We start from the raw sequence: 21,170 nt of genomic DNA, 5'->3' as shown, positions 1-21,170 counted from the left end.
GTAATCCTTGTGCAAGACTGCTTTGTTCCTGGGTTAAGAGACAGCTGGGAGATTGGATAAACCCAGGAACTGTAGCTCTGTTTAAATACTGCAATTGAATTTCCATCCCAAAAGTGATTTGAGTTAAAGAAGGTTGAGAACACTAAACAAAACATGAAAATGCTGAAGATTACTAAGAGAAGGATAATATAAATGAGGAAAAGGAGTGATAGTCTTTTATGCTCCAGCTTCAGGCATAGAATTAGAGGAATATTTATCCCAACACATGTACATGTAGCTGGTCTGTTAGGAGATCAGTTTTATGCCTGTTTTCTTTCCAGACCAATACATTAATGCTGTTTTTTAGTAGGAAAAAGCAAGAGACAATTTGTTCTTACTGTGCTCTATGCCTTCGCAAACAGCCGCAGCTAAGGAGTATCTAGGAGCCCAGACTGGGGCCTGCTCAGTACAGCAGCTGCCTGCAGCTGTTCAAAGCAGTATTTACAATCACATGCATCTCCACTAAGAAGAAAGGTTCACTGCACACATCATGACAGCATTAAGCTCCACACACCCTAAAAGGCTCCAATTAAGAATGCAAATGCTTCTTCTCTCAAAGCAGTTCAAAGCAGCAAGCTATGATACATTCCCTGTAAATCAAACAATGACTGCAAGTTAAGAGCTCTTTAATTACAGAAAAATAAGTCTTTAATTTTATATGAGATATCATTTTACACAAGCAATTTCAGAATGACATTCCATGAAAAACAAATGCATACTCTAAGGAATTTAAGAGCTTGCAGCATAGTCACCATAACATAGAAAGTTGTGGTTGAACAAATCTTCCTCTCTGGTTGAACTTCAGCAGCCATAATTGCACACAGTTAAGTTCCTTTAAAAGGTTTGGTTTAAAATAAGAGTTCATTTAAATGACTGGAGGGAAAGGCACTTAGTATTGCAGCTTCCAGAACATGATTTGTTTGTCTTCCCCTCCTGTAATAACACTGTTGCACTGTTCATTCATCCACATGGATGTTACAGCACCTGGGAAACAAGAAGTAAATCAAAATGCAAAAAAGTGTGGTACTGGAGATGACAGAACAGGTATTTTTGAGAGAGTTCAGCATAGAGTCTGATCATTGGGTATGCCAAGAGGAGTTCTAGTAAGGCTCTAGGGGGCTGCTCTTATTCACAGTAATAATCTCATGCTCCATAGCCTCAGCTACTAGAGGGACAACATCACTGCAATGTAGAATGCAGATGACAACTAAGGAAATCATTCATGGAGAACGAGCTTTTTAACTCTGCTGTTTGGAATTTTCGTGTTAAAAGTGTATTCACATCTTGGAGCATATGCCTCAGAAGCCCACTTCTGAAAAGTCCCCAACTACAGAATGGTCTCTCCACAGGTCAAGTTCCAGACTAAAACTTACAGCAGGGAAGTTTGAAACAATGGTTTTTAGTTAAATAGCCTTAAAAACTTGACTTAATAAAACTTAAGTAATTTTTCTCCACACATCCTGGTTGCTGATGTATTGAGACTATATAGATACATTTAATCAGCCTACAAATCCCCATCCAAAACAACCTTATTAGAGAACTTAATGCTGTTAGACTCAGCCTGGACAGACTGCGGAAAAGCATACAGTACAGTCTATACTATATTTGAGGGCCAAGAGGTAGAAAAATGTTGACTTTTGCAATGTTGTGTGTATTTTAAAAAAGGAAAGTAATTTCCCTTTGGCCAGTCTTGTACAAAGCAATATTCCTCCATTCTTATCTGATTTCCTAGGAGGCTTACATGGACCTACTTTTAATTCTGGTGTTTCAGGTAAAGCCGGTGTCAGGAACAGCCAGATGGCTGAGCAGATGACTCTCAAACTTTTCAGTACTGAAAGAGCTGGAAAATAGGAATCTCACATTCAGTTTGAGAATAGGAATAGTTCAGGCCTACCTGTATGCCCTTTGATTCTTTCAGTAACTTTTCCTCCAAGAAGGTCCCAAATCAGTAATTCACCAGACTGAGATCCTGATAAGATGGTATTTCCATCCCATTTGAAGCACCTGCAAGTAAGTCTGAAATCAGTTCATGTCAAGCTTTTGCATAATGACAGCCAAACATTTCCAAATTAGGTCAAAAAAGAACTGGAAATAGAGACATGAAACCAAAGGAATTCACCTTTTAACAGAGTCTTTTTGGAAAGATTATTCCCAAATTATTTAAAAGAGTCATGACCAAAACTTGGTTCTGTGACTGTAGACCCAGCCAGGCCCTCCCCTGGCAGAGTATGAAACATAATCCCGTAACAGAAGAGGGCCCAGTCAGCTACACAAGTGTTGTGATATCCCAGTGCTCTCATGAGCCATCACTTTCATTTCTGCCACTTCATAATCCTGAAACTGTCACTGAAAAAGCAGAGATGACTTTCAGGTAAATAACTAGTGAAAATATATATGTGAACATGCATATGTATTTATGTATATCCACAAAAAAAATGAACAGGTGTAGTCCATGTACAGCTGCTATATTTTTACTCCAGTAACTGAGTCAGCATTCCACCTGTTTATCTGATAAAACCATAAATAACAGTCTGCTTTTCAGTTGGTGGAAAAAGGTGACCAAGCTTTGATTTTAAAACCCAATCTTTTTTTCAAGACTATCAAAATAAAAAGAAAACATTAAAATAAACCCTCCAAAACAAACACAAAAAATCAGTATTAGTGATGGAGATGATTCAAGTAAGAAAACTCAACTTGCTAGACACCTCAGTAACTCAGCTGCTGGAAGAGCTAGTTAGCTACAGCTGTCATCACCTTTAATGGACATGAAAGTTGTTGTTGAAAAGTTTACTTAGAGAGCTGTTTGTTTTATTGAATCACTTTTTAGAGTGCGAAGACTGACATTCTAGCATGTTGTGTGCATTATGATCAAGCTTTCCAAACTGGAGCAAAATCAAAGTCCCCAGTATTACTGCCCTTTCCCACTTTCCCACTCTGCTGTCACCAACCATCTCCACCCAACTCCGTAACCTGCATGTTCTCAGCATTACCTCTGTGGTTCTTCAGCGGTCACAGAAGATATGAGCATTCCAGTTTGTACATCTATTACTTTAAAACAACAGTCCTCCCCTGTGCTCAGTAGATGTCTGCCGTCTGTACAAAAGAAGGAAGCAAACAAAAGAAATAACAACAAAATAAAGCACATTCAGACATTCAGTTTTCGTTACCAAAGCACCCTGTGATCAGCATGTTGGATGTGACATTGCCTGACCTACTTATCTATAAATAATTCACTGGAAATTAAGTCTCTAAGCAAGCAAAGATAAACACCAGTGGTCTACAGTCTAGCACGGCATAGTATACAATTAAATTCTTTACAGTGGAGATATGTGACAATCCAAAACACCTCACCATCCCCCTTAAAGCAGTAAGAAAGCATTAAGAAAGATAAGTAAGCAATAAGAAAGATATATATATAAAGATATATTATATATATAAAGATATATATGGTATCAAGAATAAGATTCCCTTTGAACCTCCCAACACTGACTATTAAAAACTGAAATCCAACATACCAGGACTAAAAGCAGCATGAAATACAGTCCCAGAGTGACACGGCAACTGATGCAACATTGTTGCTGTAGTAAGATCCCAAACACTAATGGCACCCTCTTTGGTTCCAGATGCCAGGATGGTATTTGCAGCATTAAGGTCAATTGTATTTACCTAGAAGTTAAACATCCTGTGATTTTTCCTATTCTTTCATGTAGCCATCTTGAGACAGGTTTTAAACAGACACAAACACAAGCCCGTTATCCCTAAGATGATATTTTATTTATGAAAAGCTTTGAATTTAATTCTCAGCATCCTTAAGTACAAGTATGAAAAATCCAAACTATAAAAAGAAAAAATAGGTCACTTTGAAGATATTTTTAAAAACTTTTGCTTTGCAGAATCAGAAATGCTAAGTGACATTTCAGATTGCTTTCAGTACCAATACTCTCCATCTAACTGCCAGACTCTACCCTTAAGGGTAAAATTTTCACATTTATAAAACTTCCTACCCATCAGTTGTTTCCAGTTCTCTTGGGCACAGTTCTTAAATGTTACCAGAACTGTTTCAGTATTTGCCAATGTTGTGATCTATTAAAAAAACTATTAGGAAGGTTTAGAACACAGTCTAGATACCTGTGATATTTTACTAGAGTGATGTTAGAGGCTATAAACAAAAGTATGCAGTTACACATTTATGATTCATTGCATACAATGTGTTGGTATATTTACAGTGAAATTCACTAAGACTGCATGGTAAACAACTCATTTCATTTTCATTTGCTTGCCTTACGTTAAGAGGAAGCTGTAACAATCAAAACACTTGAAAAAAGATGAATCTGTTCTCAAAACCAAAGAAAGCTAACAAAAACCACCCAATCCCTCCTGCCCCCTATAGGAATTCTGCGCATACAAGCTGAGCAAGAAAAATTAAGAAACCTCTGTTTACACTGGTGCTTCAATCCCAAGAAATGGACCTTTCAACCCAGGAATCAGGGAACACTGGTGCAGAACCATCAGACAATGAAAACCCCAAAACAAAACAAAAAAACCCTATACACATTTTGCAAAATACACCCCTCAGCCCTTAACACAATCTTTGTGCTTCACCACTAGATCATTATTTAAATCATCAATTGATTTTCTTATTCTGAGACATTGTATCAACATACTTACACTAACATCATGTTCTAACTCTGCAAGCAGTTCAAAGTGGTGTTTTTTATTGCTCAAGGTCTCTCCAGGAACACAGTGCCACACCTACAAGACAGATAGCAAAGTTTGTTCAAGAAAGCAGTGCTATAACCCCAGATGAGTTCCTTCAGTGCTGAAGGAACAAGGAGGGCTGCTTGTGTTCACTGCCAACGTGGCAGAATACAGCAAGAAATGGCAGCTGAACTCCTTCACCCTAAGCAGAGCTACATGGTGAACACAACTTTGCTGACTCCAGATAGCCTACAAAGCCTGCCTAAGAATGGATATATCACTGCACTAAAGGTGTACTTACCCAAACAATCATACACAGCAGGCTTTGGGAAGTTATTTCCTGTCTCTATTAACTCTAAGATAATTTCCAAATTATCTTTCTACCTATCAGTAGGCATACTCTTTAGATTAGCAGGTTCCTGGTCCTCTTAGCTGAAGAATGTAAACTACAAAATTAGTAAACATTTTAGAAGTCTATTCCACCAGGAAACAGAATCGTCAAAGTCACAAAACATTCCACCTCCTCCAACAAATACAGTTTGTCTTCAGGATCCTAATTTTTAACATTAAGTTAGACTGAATGAATTTTCTTGAAATGTAACACTTTAGCTTTGAAACAGTTGAGATAAAGCTAAATGAAGAAAAAACTCTAGAAATAAACTTAGTGTGATACTACTCAGGTTATTACTCCACTCCAAATCATTTGGCTGGCACTCCACTACAACAGGTACATTCACTCCAAATCATTTGGCTGGCAGAATATTACAAAGTGCTGGCTATAAATAGTTATGCAACTGTAACAATCCCATCTACAAACCTTCACAGTGGAATCCCAAGATGCAGAAAATAAGTGCCCATCACGCCAACAGATCTTACTGACTGCATCATCATGGCCCATTAGGACGTCTTGCTGTCTTCCAAATGCAATTGAATAAAAATATCTGACAGAGAAAGGTTATAGAAGCATTATGTTTAGTAAAACTTAAGTTGTTTTTTTTTTCCTAAAGAAAGTAACTTCGTTTCTGTAGTTTTCAACAGAAATCTAGTGGCAAAAAATAGAAATACACACACAATATTTTAAAAATTATTCTCTGTATCATTATCTAAAACCATAAACAACAATCAAGGCACTCCATGCAATTCAATGAAGTCAATAGGAATAAATACACACATATGATTATCCCATGAAGAACTTATGACAGTGGTATCTCCTGGTAAGATCAGACAAGATGACAAAGCCTGTAAGAAAAAAAAAAAAAAGTAACACTCAATTTCTTACCCCAAATCCAATCCAAGTACATTAACAAGCTTTTGGAGAACAAGCAGCATTTTAATCTTCTATAAAAATAACATGCAGATGTTATATGAAAACTGATCAAAAAAAACTTAAGAGGCTGGACACTGAACATCAAGAATACTTAATCTCTGTTAAATAAAGGTAGCAGAAACATTCAGGAACACATGCAGAATTGGTTGGTATTTCCAAAGAGACTGACTGGTATTTCAAGCACATGGTAAGTAATTTCTCACTAATCAGTAACTGGGTCAGCTCTTCATCTTGTAAGCTGCTGTCAATTCTAGACACAAATAGCTAACAGAAACTGAAAATGCAGATTCTTTTGATGTTTGTTCTCCATCACAGGTACTTATCAACTCAGGTCTTTCAAATAACAAATATAACTGTCTAATTTCTACTACTCTCAACAAGAAACACTATTTACAGATACCTGTTACATTAGTTACATTACCATCATTTCATTAATTACGTTACATCAGTTACATTACCATCACTAGAAACAGCAAGGAAAAAACCAACAATCAGCCTGGTGCTTCCACCTGGTGTCATTACTGGTCATGTTTTCGGTCTGTTTGAAAAACAGTAAGCTGCTGGACTGTAAACACCACTCCTTCTAGCATTGATTGAAGTGTTTAGATCAGCTCTAAGACTACAAGGGAGGAGAATAAGAGTATACAAGGTCTCCTCATGAAAACTGGACTTTTGGCTTTGTAGTCAAAGGGCATCCTTCTCACAGTGCTATGAAGCGATGTTCCCAAGCTTCCCTTTGCTGAAGCACTAGGAATTGACACATCTAGAGTCACCTGCTGGTGTGTCCCATGGCAGACCATAGAGTCTTGATCCTGCAATTTACTTGGGGACCAGTCAGAGCATGCTATAGCCTCTGTCTGGGCAACACATCTGCCATTCTTGTTTCCCCTAGAGACAATGGTAGAGAAAACTGATACATCATGACATCTTGCACCAATAGAAGATTGAATATGATAGCTGGGAGTGTATCTTTATAACCTAAGTCTGGCCAAGTGCTTAAGCACAGAAAATCAAATTCAGAATCCTTTTCCCAGCTCTTTTAGGAGCAGGGGAAAAATGCTGTTCACAACTTGCTGAGATCATGGCTCATGGAAGAAGGATGGCTCATTTTCAGCCAGCACAGGTTCCACTCCCTGTGCTTGGATTTCCTTTGCTCACTGCTGTCTCACAGGCTTCAAACGCTTGCGTGCACTAAGGCAATGCTGGATGCGAGCACACGGGTGGAATTTCATCTTTGCAATTCTGGTCCCAATGGCAGCTCAAAGTTGCTCAGGAAGACACTGCTGCTTATGCCAGACTATCTCTGTCTACCACAAGCTCTTCTCTGGATGGCAGGGCAACTCAGAACAGAGCCAGCATAACCATTTAATGCTCCTTGCCCATGTTTGCAGAATGTGCTGTGTCTCTCTGGTGGCCTCAGAGAGTCTCAGTTCACTCTGTTAAATAATTAATACACAATACAACTGAGTAGACAGGGGAAAGAAAAGAGGCATTGATGGATGCTAAGAGCCATCTCTCTGAGCAGCTTTCAGATTCCCTATCATCTCACTCCTATTTTGAGAGCAGCTTACCATGTTTGAAAAGGATACACTTCTCTGGATGGTTTTCGAGTCTTTGGAAAACATCTTCAAAGTTGAATCTGAGGATAAGAGACAAAATAAAAGAAAAAAGTACTATTTTATATTGTAGAAGCTAGTAATTTTGCTCCTGCTTGAATATCTTAATATGAATAGCAGACACAGATTTCTCATAGTCTCTGAGAAACTTTATAAGGCTTGTGACTTGGGCCTGGAACTATCCTGTTTTGTACCAGGTACAGATGGTAAATGCCCCATGCTCATCAAACTCTGAGAGAAATCTGGTATCTAAAAGGACCAACTTCCATTATTATTGTTACTGAAATTATCTTCCAAGCCTAGATAATATTGAAATGCTTGAGTCAAAATCATCTAAAATTGAGCAAATTCATATAGTTAAGCTATTTAATTATATCATATATATATTTCAGTTTCATGACATTTTGTTAAAAATAAAAAACCCAAAACATTAACCTGCATTTGCACTGCAGGTTATGGTAAATACCTGTGCAATACTTACCCTGGGATGTAGTGAAAACAGAAGACCCATTGCAAGTGACTGCTATTCCAGTAATTGCCCTGTTTAATACAAGTAAGCTTGTGGGTGACTTCATAGGTTTTGAAACTTAACCACCATACTGTAAACAGACTACAGTTGAAATCTGTTATTTGAGCTCTGTAAGAGCTAAGACATTCAAGGAGATTAAAAACACTACAGTGCTGTGTTATCTGCCTAGAGACAAAAATATACCTTGACATAATATGTGAAACACCAGGACAAGATCCCCATAATATTCTTTAAGAACTATATCTTCATCAGAAGGGACTTGTCCACGTGAGAGGATAAATGGTTTCACATTTAGTTTTTCCAATTCTGGATTAACTACAAATAGTCAGGCAGCTGCCCACAAGTAGATACCGAAAACCTCAAGTGTCAGGAATTGGAACTTGCACTTTTTTTCTCCTTTAATTTGACACTGGAAAAGTCACTATAGGTAGAAATTTAGACAAAGCTTATGTCAGGAAATTAGGAAGCACAGAGCATCCTGCACAGCCAAAGTTCTGTGCATCCTGCACAGCTCTGTGTCTCACTATTTCTCAGCAGTCTTCAGGAAAAAAAAAAGTAATAAAAATAAGAAGCTGAAATTTGAGTTTCTTTCCAGAATCAGGATTTCTCTAATGCTAACAATGTGTTAACAGATTTTCTCATTACAAATACTACCTTGTTTTAGGGACATGATAATGTTTTCCTAGATTGAATTACAGTCACCAAGAGAGTAGCTGGACTCAAGGTAGTAAGAAATCTTCCTAAGCAGCCCAGTCACTAGGACAAGAGATGGGGCCAAAGGAAAACCTGTTCTTTAAAACAGAGCTGACATTGTTCATTATTAGGTATTTTCAAAGTTCATCAGAAAAGTGCCCCTGCTGACTCCTAGGAATACATCAGAACAGTAGTTTGGTACCTGGAGTAACTGAAAACCTATAGCTGGAGACTTGGCAAACTGCTCATGCAGCAGCAGCTTGAGGTGTACAGTGGAACAACTTAAGAGTTTAACCTTTCAAATCTGACGGGATGAAGTTGTGTCCTCCTGGCATTATAAAAATAAATAAACAGAAGTCTTTATCTGCCTGCTGTTATCAGTTTTAGAGAAGAGAAACCAATATCTGCTTCAGGTACTAAAATGATAGTGAACTTATACAGATCTAGAGCTAAGGAAAAACAATAGCAAAAACCAAGCTGAAAAATACCTTCTCTGGATTCATAACCCAACAGATACTCAAGTTCATCTGGCATAATCAAATCACTAAGTCATCTCACAAAGAAAAGTATTTACCTTAAAATCCTAGCCCCTCATTCAGATTGATACACAGATCTCCCACCCCAAATTCAGCGGAATAATTTTGACTGAAAAGAATAGTACCTACTCTTTGTGAATTTTATATTGCTGATCTAACTTTAGTTTGGCAATATTGTTCCAGGCAAGCGTTATACTTTCTTCTGTCAAATCTTCAAATGATTCTTCATTTGGAGAAACTGTAAAAAAAATGCCACAATAAAGTTCCATCACAAATAGAGAATAAAAAGACGTTATTTCAAATATATAGGTAGCTGACATAAATATAAAAGTACAGAAATCATGCAGAGCTTCAAATAAGAACCTTAGACTAATGCAGAGTGACAAGATCACTAATTTTTTTCCAAAATCTCTTGCTGAATTTGCATAGGCTTACACAGTCAAAAATAGGATTTTTATCACTAAATCAGTGGTTTTAAACTGCAGACTTTATGGAATGTAATTCCAAAATGGAAAACAAATAAACAAAAAAGAAAACCTAAAAACTCTGCAGCAATGTTTTGATGTCTTTTGAAATGTCAAGGGTTTTCCAGATGGCAAAGAACTAGAAAAGCCATTTACTGCTACAATTAAGTACATGCTTTTATTATTATACTGCATTTTGTTAAGAGTGTCACAACTTCATTTCACTGTTGCAAAAGTTAAGGGATGAAAAACGCAACAAAACTGAGATACTTAGACATTGATTATAAAAAGGTCAAACCCAAGAGAAACTGCTGATGTATGAACTAATGACTTAGGCAGTGAATCTATTTAATACACAGGACCATTACTATCACCACATACAACTCTAAAAGCTCCTCTTGCCATTGGATGCTACAGCTTGCAATGCTAAGTAGCACTCATTGTCGCTGCTCTGCTTAAAAATGAAGGCCATCAAATGGTAAGTGAATTGAAGACAATCAGATGAGAAAAATCTTCCCAAGTGATACCTGGGCTGAATCTTCTGCCCAATTCATAGTTAAATCACTATACACATTATGAAGACAATAGCATCTCAGTTTCAGAGAAGTGGTTTAAGTCCTTCCCTGAACAGAAGCCTGTGAGGGCACTACAACTGTCTTCTAGAAGACAGTTATTCTATCAACTCTGTCCCTACAGTATGTAGTAGCATAGGGGGGAAAAAATGTCATTTCAGTTTTTCATTCAAGTCATGGAAAAGGAAAAAAAAAAATCAGACGCTTAATATAAGTTCTTAGGGTTTGCTTTTACCAAGCTAATTAATTGATTACCCCTAAGACATTCTTATTAAAAACCCAAACAAACCTTTGCATCATTTAGAATGCCTACAGATATGGTCACTGAAACTGCTGTCAATCAGCCAGAATTTAAAGTGTTAGGAAAGGCCAGGGATGACCGCCCTCCCATAGCTTCAGAAGCAGAGGTTAAACAGCCCCAGAGGAAACCACTGGAACAGAAGGCAACATACAGGGCAACACCTTTATTTTCAAATTTGAAACTTGTCTAGTTTTCTTTAAGATTTAGTTCACGAATTTATCTTGAGTTGGCACACAGGGAAAGTAGCCAACAGAGTTGTATAATGAGATCCTGTGGGAGAAAGAGAGTACTCAAAATTACAAATCCTTCACATTGTTAGTTAATCTATTAAACATTTACCTGGAGACTCAGCTATGGAAATGCTGTGACTAGATGTTCGAGACAAGCTTTTCAATTTCGGAGTTATCCTTTGAGGATGAGGGGTTGTAAACAACTGTTTTGGCGTCTGTCCAAACTCCAGGATTTGTGTCAGCAGAGCTACTTTTTCATTGGGGTCCATAATACTTTACAAAGCAAGATATATAATTAAGCCAAGGAGGCAAGTACTTTTTTTCCCTCCCCTTCCCCAAAAGCATAGAACTGCATGTGCAGTTATTACAGCACTACTACAGGCCAGCACACATTCTACAGAACTGATTTACTGCAGATTTACAATCATATAACAGCTTCATTACTCTGTTTATATAAAATAACAATATTCTCAATGACTGAACAAATGAAGCAGTACCACAAAAGCCAGACTGAAGAAATGCTTAAGTAACAATCTTTCAATGCAAGCTAAAACTGAGAACATGCTGCTGGTTCTCTGCATATTTAGGAGTATAAAATAGAAGAGCAATGCCATTAATGTACAGAGCCCTTTTACAGCCAGCAGAGAACTTGGAGAGATGCTGAGAAACTTAACTAACTGCTTTAACAAAAACATTCAGATTCTTGTTCATTACCTGTTTAAATCCACTCCTCCTTCATAAGTTAATGGGTGAAACACTGGAAAAAGAAGTTTATTTGTACAATGTAGATATGCAAGGCTCATTCTGTTCATCTTCCTATAAACAGAGCTGCATTTTTTACTCACAAATGAGCTACTTCAGCAGGCATTAAGAGTTTGAGGTCTTACATTTTAATCCCATTTTTTTTACCTGAAAAAACCTAGGACTTCCAAGAGATTTTCAGATAATTTCAGAAGAAATCAGTACTTTTGTAAAGGAAGGATCGCTTATTTAAGCTTCATTAAATACCTACCCCCAATAAATAAATAAACAAACAAGTAAGCAAGCAAGCACAGTTGCATAACTGGTTAATTTTCAGATAGGAAACAGAAAGTAATAAAGAATGATCAGAAAGATCTGTGTATTCACCTTTCCAGGTGAATTGCCATGACGCAAATGACTGAGGCCTCTGCTCAAGAATATTTACTTTGACCTAAGCTCATTCACACACAGATCCTTTCTGCCTCTCTTCTTTATCTTCTTAAATGTCTGCAATTCATTATGCTAATAAAAATCCACACTGCAGCAAAAACAGCACATTATGCTTATAAAGTGCTCTTATTAGTGATCTCTTTTGACAGGTAAAAATATAGGTGCCATAGTTTATATGCTGATTTACTGTATTTAAAGTCTGTGGTACATTGTAATTGACACGTATGCTCACCGTATGACTGGATGCCAAACCCTACAATTCTAAAATAGAGCCAATCATATGTTAAGGACACATGGAAAAAGTACACTGGAGAGAAATGAACAGTAGGAAAACAACCAACCTGTCCCCAGCCAAACAGCAAAAATACCCCCCAAACCAAACAAACCCCAGCGAAACAATCCTCAACTATCTAACCCTCAAAGTAGAAAGAACTGAATACCAAAATTCCTACTCTTACCACAGTTGTAGGAAGGTTTTCTCTCTAAAGTTGTTCTATCTTGTTAAGGGCAATCTCAACATTTTCTGTTACTTGTAGTCCTTCAAAAGGACCAGGACTTCTGGAATAAATACCCTAAAACTCTGACCTGCTACTCTTTTTTTAAAAACAGAAGGCACTTCCTTATCTGAAGCTAAAATATCATACTGATGAATACCTTAATCATTGGTAATACTTTTAGGTGTAAAAGAACACGTACACAGCAGTCACATAATAACATCTGCCTTTGTAAGGGCCCATAGTGGTTAGATACGTGCTCAGAGTAAGGCTGCAAAGAGTGAAATGTCTCACAAACAGTCATGTGTATGCATACAAGGACAAACTAACACACTTTTCCCTTCTTTCTTGCTCCAAAGACCTGGTGCCCATTAGCCCATTCTTTCCCTTTCCAATTCTCTCAAGAGGAGAGGGAAATTGCATTGAAATTCTCTTGCTGAAATGACAGCGGAGGGAAGTTAAATACATGTTTATTTGGAGACCCTGCAGACTCATTTTTAATGGGGAAACACTAATTCCATACTATATTGCCACACTGTGACGTGCAAGCAAATCTGAGCAATGCTACAGAATCATCTTGTCCACCCTCTCTGAAGTACATCTTCAAAGATGCAAATCACCATGAAGGCAATACTACCAGATAAATCACTATTTCCAATATGGACTAAGCATTCAAAGCACAGTTATGAACATTTAAAACAAAAAAAGCATTACAGATATGTTGTGATTTACCATTCCTGCCTAAATGAAGCATCCCCTTTTTCTTTGCTAGTTCTATAAATGTGTACTTACCATTGTGAGCTGCAACTGCTTCACTTCCTTTCTGCTTGTAGCCAAATATGATGTCAATCCATTCATGAAGATGTTCTGATACATATGGACTTTCTAAAGCCTCCTGGCTCTTCTTAAGAAAGTCATCAGGACCTGACAAGAGAAAGGTTAGTTAAAGGAGAGAATATCCTGTTCAGTACTGTTATCCATCTCTCTCCCGTCCTAATTCTTGAAAAGCCAGCCGAACACCTCCACTAACCTGGATTCTCTCAAAAAACCTGAAAGCACCTATGAAATATGTCAGTGTTTTAAAGAAAGAGTTCATTCAGAAGAAACCAGAATGAACAATTTTGAGGAGGGACCACAATGCCAGGAATCTTGAATTAATTAATAACAGAAGAAATTTGATTATTATTACCTGATGCCCAAGGTGGAAGCTCTACATCTTCAACCATCTTTCCACCTTGCCTTTTTCCCAAGTCCAACTTCAAACTGTTTACTAGGAAACTAGAATCATTTTCATAAAATTCTGGAATCAACTGGAATTTAAAAAACAAACAAAAGTAACAACCAAGATTTGATATCAGCTTAGTTTTGATCACTTAAACAGATCATTGAGTGAAAAGAAAGTTATTAAAGATCATATGTCAAGCACTAAAGTTGGGCAGATTTTCCAGGTTTTCCCTACAAGACAGTTCTCTGAGCTAAATTGCTAAATTCAGTAGCACACATTTTAAACAAGTAATGTGTGACATATAAATCCATAATATCTATGAGTTTATAATATCTTCAGAACTCTCATTGCATAGCTACCTTCTCATTTTTAAGATATCAAGTAAGAGTCAAGACTAAAATCTAGAATAAAATTAAATTATGATAGAAGTTTCAGAGGTTAAATCAATTATCTAAATACCATCATATCTAACCATTAACTGTAGACTATTTTTTTTAAAGCTTCACTGTATTAAATAATGTTTCTTTGATAAAGGAGTTTAACAGTATTTATTATGTGACAGTTTATTATTCTCAACATATTCTACAAGTTAGGGTTTCTCAAGGCTCAAAAACCCAAGATACTATTTCTACAATTTAACTCTCCAGATGCAGTGCTGCAATACAGCCAAATCCTTACAAGATTCCAACAGACAATACACAAAATTGTCTTTTCAACCTTAATTCACATTCTGGTAATTCCCATGTATTGCCATTAATATTCACAATGATACTTTTGCTAAACTAAAAGCCAGAAAGCAGGTACAGATGAGCAAACACGGAGCTGATACAGGGTTAATATACCCAAGAAAATGCAGTCATCAGCCTTAAAAAAAGACAAACCAAAAAACAAACCCACACAACTGAAAAGCACAAACAACAAAAACCAAACTGACACACTCCAACCAAACACTCTCAAATCAATAGCAGATGAAAAAGCTAAGCACAGATGAGAAGATTTGAATAATTTCCCAGCCACTTACCTCTTTGAAATCTGTTGCGCCATCCAAACAGTTTTTCCAGGTTTCTGCAATGCTAGAGAAGACAAATCAATCACAAGTTTGTTAAAAAAAGTATTTTTTAAGGCTTTGCACTCCCCATTGATGCATATTTGAAAACAAAACCAGCCTAGTTATAGACAAAATGTAAACAAACCTGTTGAACATTCTGTCAGCATGATCAAACTTTCCATTCTGCAGACAGAGCATGTATTCTGGAGCTAAGGAGAAAGAAAAACAGCATCAGCTTGCTCCAAACCTTGTCTGCTTTGGAGGTAACTGTCTGCTCAAAGAGCATATAAAAGGTGTCTTACCAACTCTAACGAGATAAAACAAAACATAACCCGGAGAAGAGTAATGGCTTCCATACATGAACTTGGGATCTGGCATTTCCTGATAACGTGCCTGCAACATAGGAAGAAGAAAGAAACGTCTGTTTCAAATCAGCACTCCTGCTTTCCCTCAATACTGAACACAGATTAGGACTACCCACCCTCAATTTTTCCTCTGATGATAAAAAACCCCTCTTAAGTTCTAATATCTACGCAGTTTTAACCAGAGCAGTAAATCAATATGGCAAAATAGTTGTCACAACTGAGCATCCAGAACTATCAGGTTTTCAGTGTTTCTTTCCTTTCTCACTTTAACACATAAGTCAAGGAACTCAAATTCAAAGAAGTACAAACAAATTCATCCTTTTTGTCTTTCACACCAAGTTTAATGAGAATATGGAAGAACATACTGACTTCCATCAACCTGGAAGATTCCTTCCTGTCTGAAGCTCCTATAAATTACTCTAAAACGTATGATAATAAAAGCAAAATTACTTTTACTGCAGTAAGCATGAAGCCAGTAACAGTTTGAGGAAAGTCAGATCTTACTGTTACTGTAAACACTATATTATTCATATACTTGCCTTCCACAACCTTAGAAAGCTATATGACTTTAAAATATTTTAAAATTTTAAATCAATATAATGGAGTTATTCAGGCAGTGTTATTTTTTCTAATGTTCCATAAATTATTTTGGAATAATTAAGTTTCTATAGAAGACAGTCATTTTACACAAATAATTAAAAGCAAAGCAACTGAGGATCTTCTAGGTCTCCAGGTATGTGTTTGACAGCTTATGAAAGGAAAGCCTGCCTACCTTGAGTAATAGAAAAACTTGGTGCACTATTATAAGCATATAAAATTTTCAAGTTAGTGTTCTGACCTCCATGGATCCAAATTTCCTCCCTTTGAAGTACTCTCCCTCAAATTCAGTATTTCTCTTAAACAGAAATACTTAAGATTTCTACTACTTTTTCTTATTTCTTTCAAACATGTGCTTTACGTTACACATTTAAATCCATGGGTTTTGAAGTTTCATAAATCCATGTATGTTTATAGCATATCAGTGCCACCATATTAAATGGATTTCAGGGTATTATTTTAAAAGTAAGGCAAAGCTTTTAAAAGCATATATGTATGAAAAGGTAGTAAGAGAGAGGAAATGGATTCAAATAATTTTAGATTAGTACTGAAAAAATTAGTTCTGATGAAATTAAGCTGGAAATTAAACGTAGAATGGTGATAGGTATGTTTGCTTCTGATAAGGTTGATAGTTAACTTGTGATACAATAATTCATAAGACATAATTCCCAAAGCTCGCTGCACAAAGCTCCTTTTATTACCAATATGTACAAGGCCCAAAATGTTCAGCATACAAATGCCAAGATATACGTACCACAAGTCTATCCAGCCTTTCCTTATTCAGGGCACCAACTGGTTTACTAAGGTCACGAAATGTTTCAGGCTTTGTCAGATCTTGAAAATAACAAAACAAAACAAAAACTTCGTTATAGACACCAAGCATTCTACTAGACTTTAATGTACTCTAATCAATATTTAAAAACAAACTAAAAAAACCCCCAACCTATCCAAGCAGCAACAAAGCAAACAAAAGCCAATACAGAACCTCTCCAGTAATTTTCTCTCTCCTTACTACCTGCAATCCCATAAAGTCTTGATGTAAATGGCTACTCATCTTCCTTCAAGTACATATCATATCATATCATATCATATCATACCTCTTGCTTAAGAGCTAATAGTTAACATATGGGACAGTTATTGCAAGTAGCATCGTGTAGTCAAGGTCCTGCTACCAAAGGCAAAAAAGCAGCTGGTATCATCTTCCTACTCATTAACAGTTCTGTCAGGCTACAGTTAAATCCCACCATACAATCAGATTGAAATGCTTGAGCAGGTGCTGATGAACACCATGAGACTCCCCTACTATGCCTCTTGCAGAGGGACACAAACCTCAAAAGGACAAAATCCCATCACAAACTGCACTAAGACCCTTAATCAAGGAGCTTCTTTAGGCACAAGCATTGTCAGCCTCTTGAATTCAATCTGCAAGGCTAAGAATTATAAAAGAACACCTGGATTCTACATATTTCAGTGCATCTAACTTGTTCCAAAAAAAAAAAAAAAAAGTAATTTTACTGGTTCTTTTCCATTTATAAGAATCACAGAAAGTCTTTGAATGCTCAGTACTGCTGATCTGCAAAGCAACCAAGCAGATGTTTGGTACATACTCTGTATCTGAGGAGTGCAATGCTTAAGAGAAAAAGGTGAGATATTTTGTCTCCTAAGCTAAAGGGGAGCGCTAAGACCACAAGAAAACATCCAAGAGCACTCAAGCCAGGTTCATTTTGATGTAACATGAAATTTATGCAGTGTAAAAGCCCCCTCCCCCCACATTTCAGGTTGGTCATGATGCACTAACCTGCCTTTCTATATACACATACCTAACACTGAACTAGAGTAGTCTGCTATGATCCAAGGAAATACAGGATACTGAGAGAGATCGTTGCAGCTTCTATCAGCCAGATTGTTGAGATGAAGAAGATACTGGTAATTTGATATATGTCCTCGCTGCCACTGCAACATATAACTTTCAGCTGTGTGCTCTGCAATATGATTTTCTAAAATAAAATAAAGTACAACATTAAAAGTTGTGAGGTTTGGAGTTTGGCCCCCAAACTATACTGTGATTAACATTATGCAAGATACTATAAAATAATTAAAGGCACAGTTTCATAATAGAATAAGTCAGAATTAATTGCCAGCTTCATGTTTTCACAGTTACCATACTTCACATGTTTTAGTATCTCTGCAAACAGGTCTAAATTGCATTTTGCCAAAACAAAAAAAAAAAATCATAAAGAAGAAGTGCTGAAACCAAACACAGTATGAACCGATGAATATTTATGTGGAACGGAAAAATATTTGCAGACCATGAACAACTCTCTCAGCAATCTGGCAACCTTTAAGATTTCAAATTTCTAGAAGCAGTTCTGCTTCAGTCAAGGAAAACAACTAAATATGTTTTTCTTACTGCAACACCCACTATCAGTAACTTGTGGAAAAAAGTCAGGTATGTACATGGACAGGATTTAACTTCAGATAGACTGAAATAGAAAGTAGAGAAAAAGAAAACTTGACCTTCGCTCAAGAAAGCAGGAATTACGCACCTGGAGTTCTCTCTGAAGTACAGGCAGGAGCTCAAGAAATTTAAACTGCACTACTCTCTGCTTATTAGCTGCAATGTCAAGGTATGCAGCTGGAAAACTGGGCTATTTATTTATTCTCATACTTTCTTCCATTGATTCAGTATACAGCACCTGGGCAAGTGCCTGAAACAGTAGAATTGAAGGACTGCAAACATGGTATGATGGCAAGAAAGAAACTTCGATTAGATTATGGCAGGCCTCTATTTTAGCTCAGCATAGGGTGGAAAGACATATTCCAATCTTTTCTTCACTTTAGCACTTTAAATTCTACAAGTAAAAAGTGTTAGCACCTTCAAAGAGAGGCTCTTCTGCTGCCAGAGAGATGCTGAGATACTACAAACACTTTTAAGGAAAGGGTTCACTCTTTTTTTATTTCTAAGCTCCAACATGATCAGCATTTTTCACTTACACCTTGAAATTTCATCTTAGAAAATTATCCAGAAAAAGTCTGAAGCAGGGTAACAGCATAGAGCTATTTCAGTAACAGAGAAAATGATGTCAGAATCTACTTCCTTTTCAAAGAAAAATCTAGAAGACTAAAACAATTCTAAAGGAAAGTTATGATTCCTTCGTAGCCTTTCCATTTTTATTTGTGAAGCAGGAGGGAAATGTCAACTGATACGTAGGTGAATTGACTGAAACAGAACTAGAGTCCTATAACAAAACAGCACAAAATTTACATAAACATTTTCAATACTGGCAGTAAATATGAGTTTCAACGTTTCAAATTACAGAAAAACTCAGCCTTTTTCTCCTTTGTTTTTTTTTTTTTTACAGGACACACACACAAGGAAATTTCTGTTTACAATCTGTAAAAAAATAACCATCACTTTCTAGGAAATGCATAGAAGATTTAATAGAAATGAGTAATCAAGTGTTTCAGAATGATAATTTTCATCAACCACTCCTAAGACTGAGGAAACTTCAGGTATTTATGTGTACACTGAAATTCCACCTATTACAGAAAGTTTCTTAATAGCGTCTTAATGGAAGACGTGGGGGATCCACACACAAGCTAGTCTACATTTTTTTCAGCAAAACACAATTTAACTGAGTGGATCTTACTTATCCCTTGCTTTGAAGATAGGGTTCTGGGGCTTTGTTTCATTTGTTTAATTTTTTTTTGTTTTGAAGAGGGGGAAAGGGGGCTGTTAAATGACAGTGCATATCAAGTTGCAAATCAAAAAAATTAGTTTTGCCTCAAATGCCACCTCAGCTTGCACACTCAGCTCTTCAAACACAACAAAATTGGTGCCATTTCACAACATTCATTCTGCTCTTTGCTTATTTCTCTTAAAAAGTGTTACAGCTCATATATCTGTTTATTTTTCTCATTCTTCCCACACATTAACAGAGCGAAATCCAGACAAACTTCCCTGTACAAGGTACTACACACTACATTAATAAATAAATACTGCAAACCTATATATGTTGCAATAAGGAAATAGACCTCATCTCGATCCTGATAGTTGTAGAACTTCAAGTAGATGTCAGAACACAGATCATTTTCTGTACAAAATACTTCAAGTCCCTGAAAAGTTAAAGGAGGGGAAAAGCAAATGAGAGTGATTATTGACAAGCCGTAGTACTTGTGTTTTTTAACAGAAAGTTCCAGTTATTAATATCTAAGACTTTTGGCTCTACACTAGATAGCAGTTTTTCCCACAAAATCTGTCACACTAAATTTTCTATTTCCAATCATAACAGCATTCAGTTTACACCGAGCAAATAGATTGGCTCTGTCTGGATTGATTAAGCCAAGGTAATAGATATTTAATTCTTTGCATCACTCCATTCACTTAGGAAAAAAAAAAAAAAAAAAAAAAGAGTACGTTTGGTTTAAATGGTTTTTGAGACAAAAAAAATTCTACAAGATTGAAATTTCAGTGCTAACCCTGAAAGCACACAACTGAGGTTTCAATGCAGAGCTCTTGTCATTCCTCAGTCATGTACAGTGGAACCCATCACTCCACATTAGTCTCAATACGAAGCAGTGACCAAACTTCCTCCATGAATCAATTCAGAGAATATACACCATGAGAGAGAAATTCATTCTATCCCATGAGAGGTGCTTGAGATAAATGGAATGAATTGCTCCTTAACAGTATTGCCTTCTTCCTTCCCCTACACTGACTGCTTACAAAAGAAGTTTTTCATCCTTGTCAGAATTCACTCTGTTTTCAACTTTATGGCAACTCAGGAAAAGAAAACACTTAAAAAACCGGAAAGTACATTGAGTACTGTTCATTATTTAGTACAGAGTTTTTATGTTTTTTACCTAATGATGCAGACTGTTTCAGCTGGCCCCTTTAAGAAACCATATATACAGCAAGACAATAAAATAAAATCAGTACTTGAGCTTACCAGTGGCATCAGCCCATGTCTTCTTTTATAGATGCGACGCACGTTTTGCAGTGTTATTTGTACTACTGGTTTCTGTGGGGGATAAGGGAGGGGGAAGAAAAGATGGAGACATTCTAGTAGGTTTATGTCCTTCTGCCTTACTCTCCTCAGACAAGCTGAAGTTTCTCTCGACTACAGATACTAGCAATATGAAAACAATATCCATCCATGTCATTTTAGCAGTGGAATAGTGATGCTAAGCAGTTCTGTTAAAAAGAGGAAGCTTGTCTTTGCGCTGCTGGCTTTTGCCTGAGTAG

The 21,170-nt window shown here is 36.7% G+C and overlaps 1 protein-coding gene across 2 annotated transcripts in view; it reads right to left on the bottom strand.

Annotated features, from left to right (window-relative positions):
- Window positions 1–654: 654 nt before the first annotated feature.
- Window positions 655–21,170, bottom strand: part of NSMAF (neutral sphingomyelinase activation associated factor) — a 38,988-nt gene continuing 18,472 nt past the window's right edge. The window contains exons 11-31 of one of the 2 annotated variants that reach the window (XM_040065095.2): window positions 20,875–20,946; window positions 19,933–20,041; window positions 17,746–17,922; window positions 16,680–16,759; window positions 15,266–15,356; window positions 15,109–15,172; window positions 14,937–14,988; window positions 13,880–14,000; window positions 13,483–13,614; window positions 11,720–11,762; window positions 11,115–11,278; window positions 9,568–9,676; window positions 8,162–8,220; window positions 7,636–7,703; window positions 5,909–5,976; window positions 5,555–5,678; window positions 4,708–4,791; window positions 3,555–3,705; window positions 3,030–3,132; window positions 1,934–2,043; window positions 655–1,023 (exon numbers count right to left, since the gene is read on the bottom strand). In XM_040065095.2, the coding sequence (XP_039921029.1) occupies window positions 929–1,023; window positions 1,934–2,043; window positions 3,030–3,132; window positions 3,555–3,705; window positions 4,708–4,791; window positions 5,555–5,678; window positions 5,909–5,976; window positions 7,636–7,703; window positions 8,162–8,220; window positions 9,568–9,676; window positions 11,115–11,278; window positions 11,720–11,762; window positions 13,483–13,614; window positions 13,880–14,000; window positions 14,937–14,988; window positions 15,109–15,172; window positions 15,266–15,356; window positions 16,680–16,759; window positions 17,746–17,922; window positions 19,933–20,041; window positions 20,875–20,946 (2,076 nt within the window). In that variant the 3' untranslated portion in view covers window positions 655–928. Of the gene's footprint in view, window positions 1,024–1,933; window positions 2,044–3,029; window positions 3,133–3,554; window positions 3,706–4,707; window positions 4,792–5,554; window positions 5,679–5,908; window positions 5,977–7,635; window positions 7,704–8,161; window positions 8,221–8,863; window positions 8,880–9,567; window positions 9,677–11,114; window positions 11,279–11,719; window positions 11,763–13,482; window positions 13,615–13,879; window positions 14,001–14,936; window positions 14,989–15,108; window positions 15,173–15,265; window positions 15,357–16,679; window positions 16,760–17,745; window positions 17,923–19,932; window positions 20,042–20,874; window positions 20,947–21,170 lie in introns of those variants that run through there. The other variant, XM_058420231.1, reaches the window with a different exon arrangement.

The sequence above is a fragment of the Hirundo rustica genome, chromosome 1 (genome assembly GCF_015227805.2).
Source record: "Hirundo rustica isolate bHirRus1 chromosome 1, bHirRus1.pri.v3, whole genome shotgun sequence".
NCBI classification, from domain to species: domain Eukaryota; kingdom Metazoa; phylum Chordata; class Aves; order Passeriformes; family Hirundinidae; genus Hirundo; species Hirundo rustica.
The sequence above is the reverse complement of the archived record's forward strand: the minus strand, read 5'-3'. Positions and strand labels throughout refer to the sequence as shown.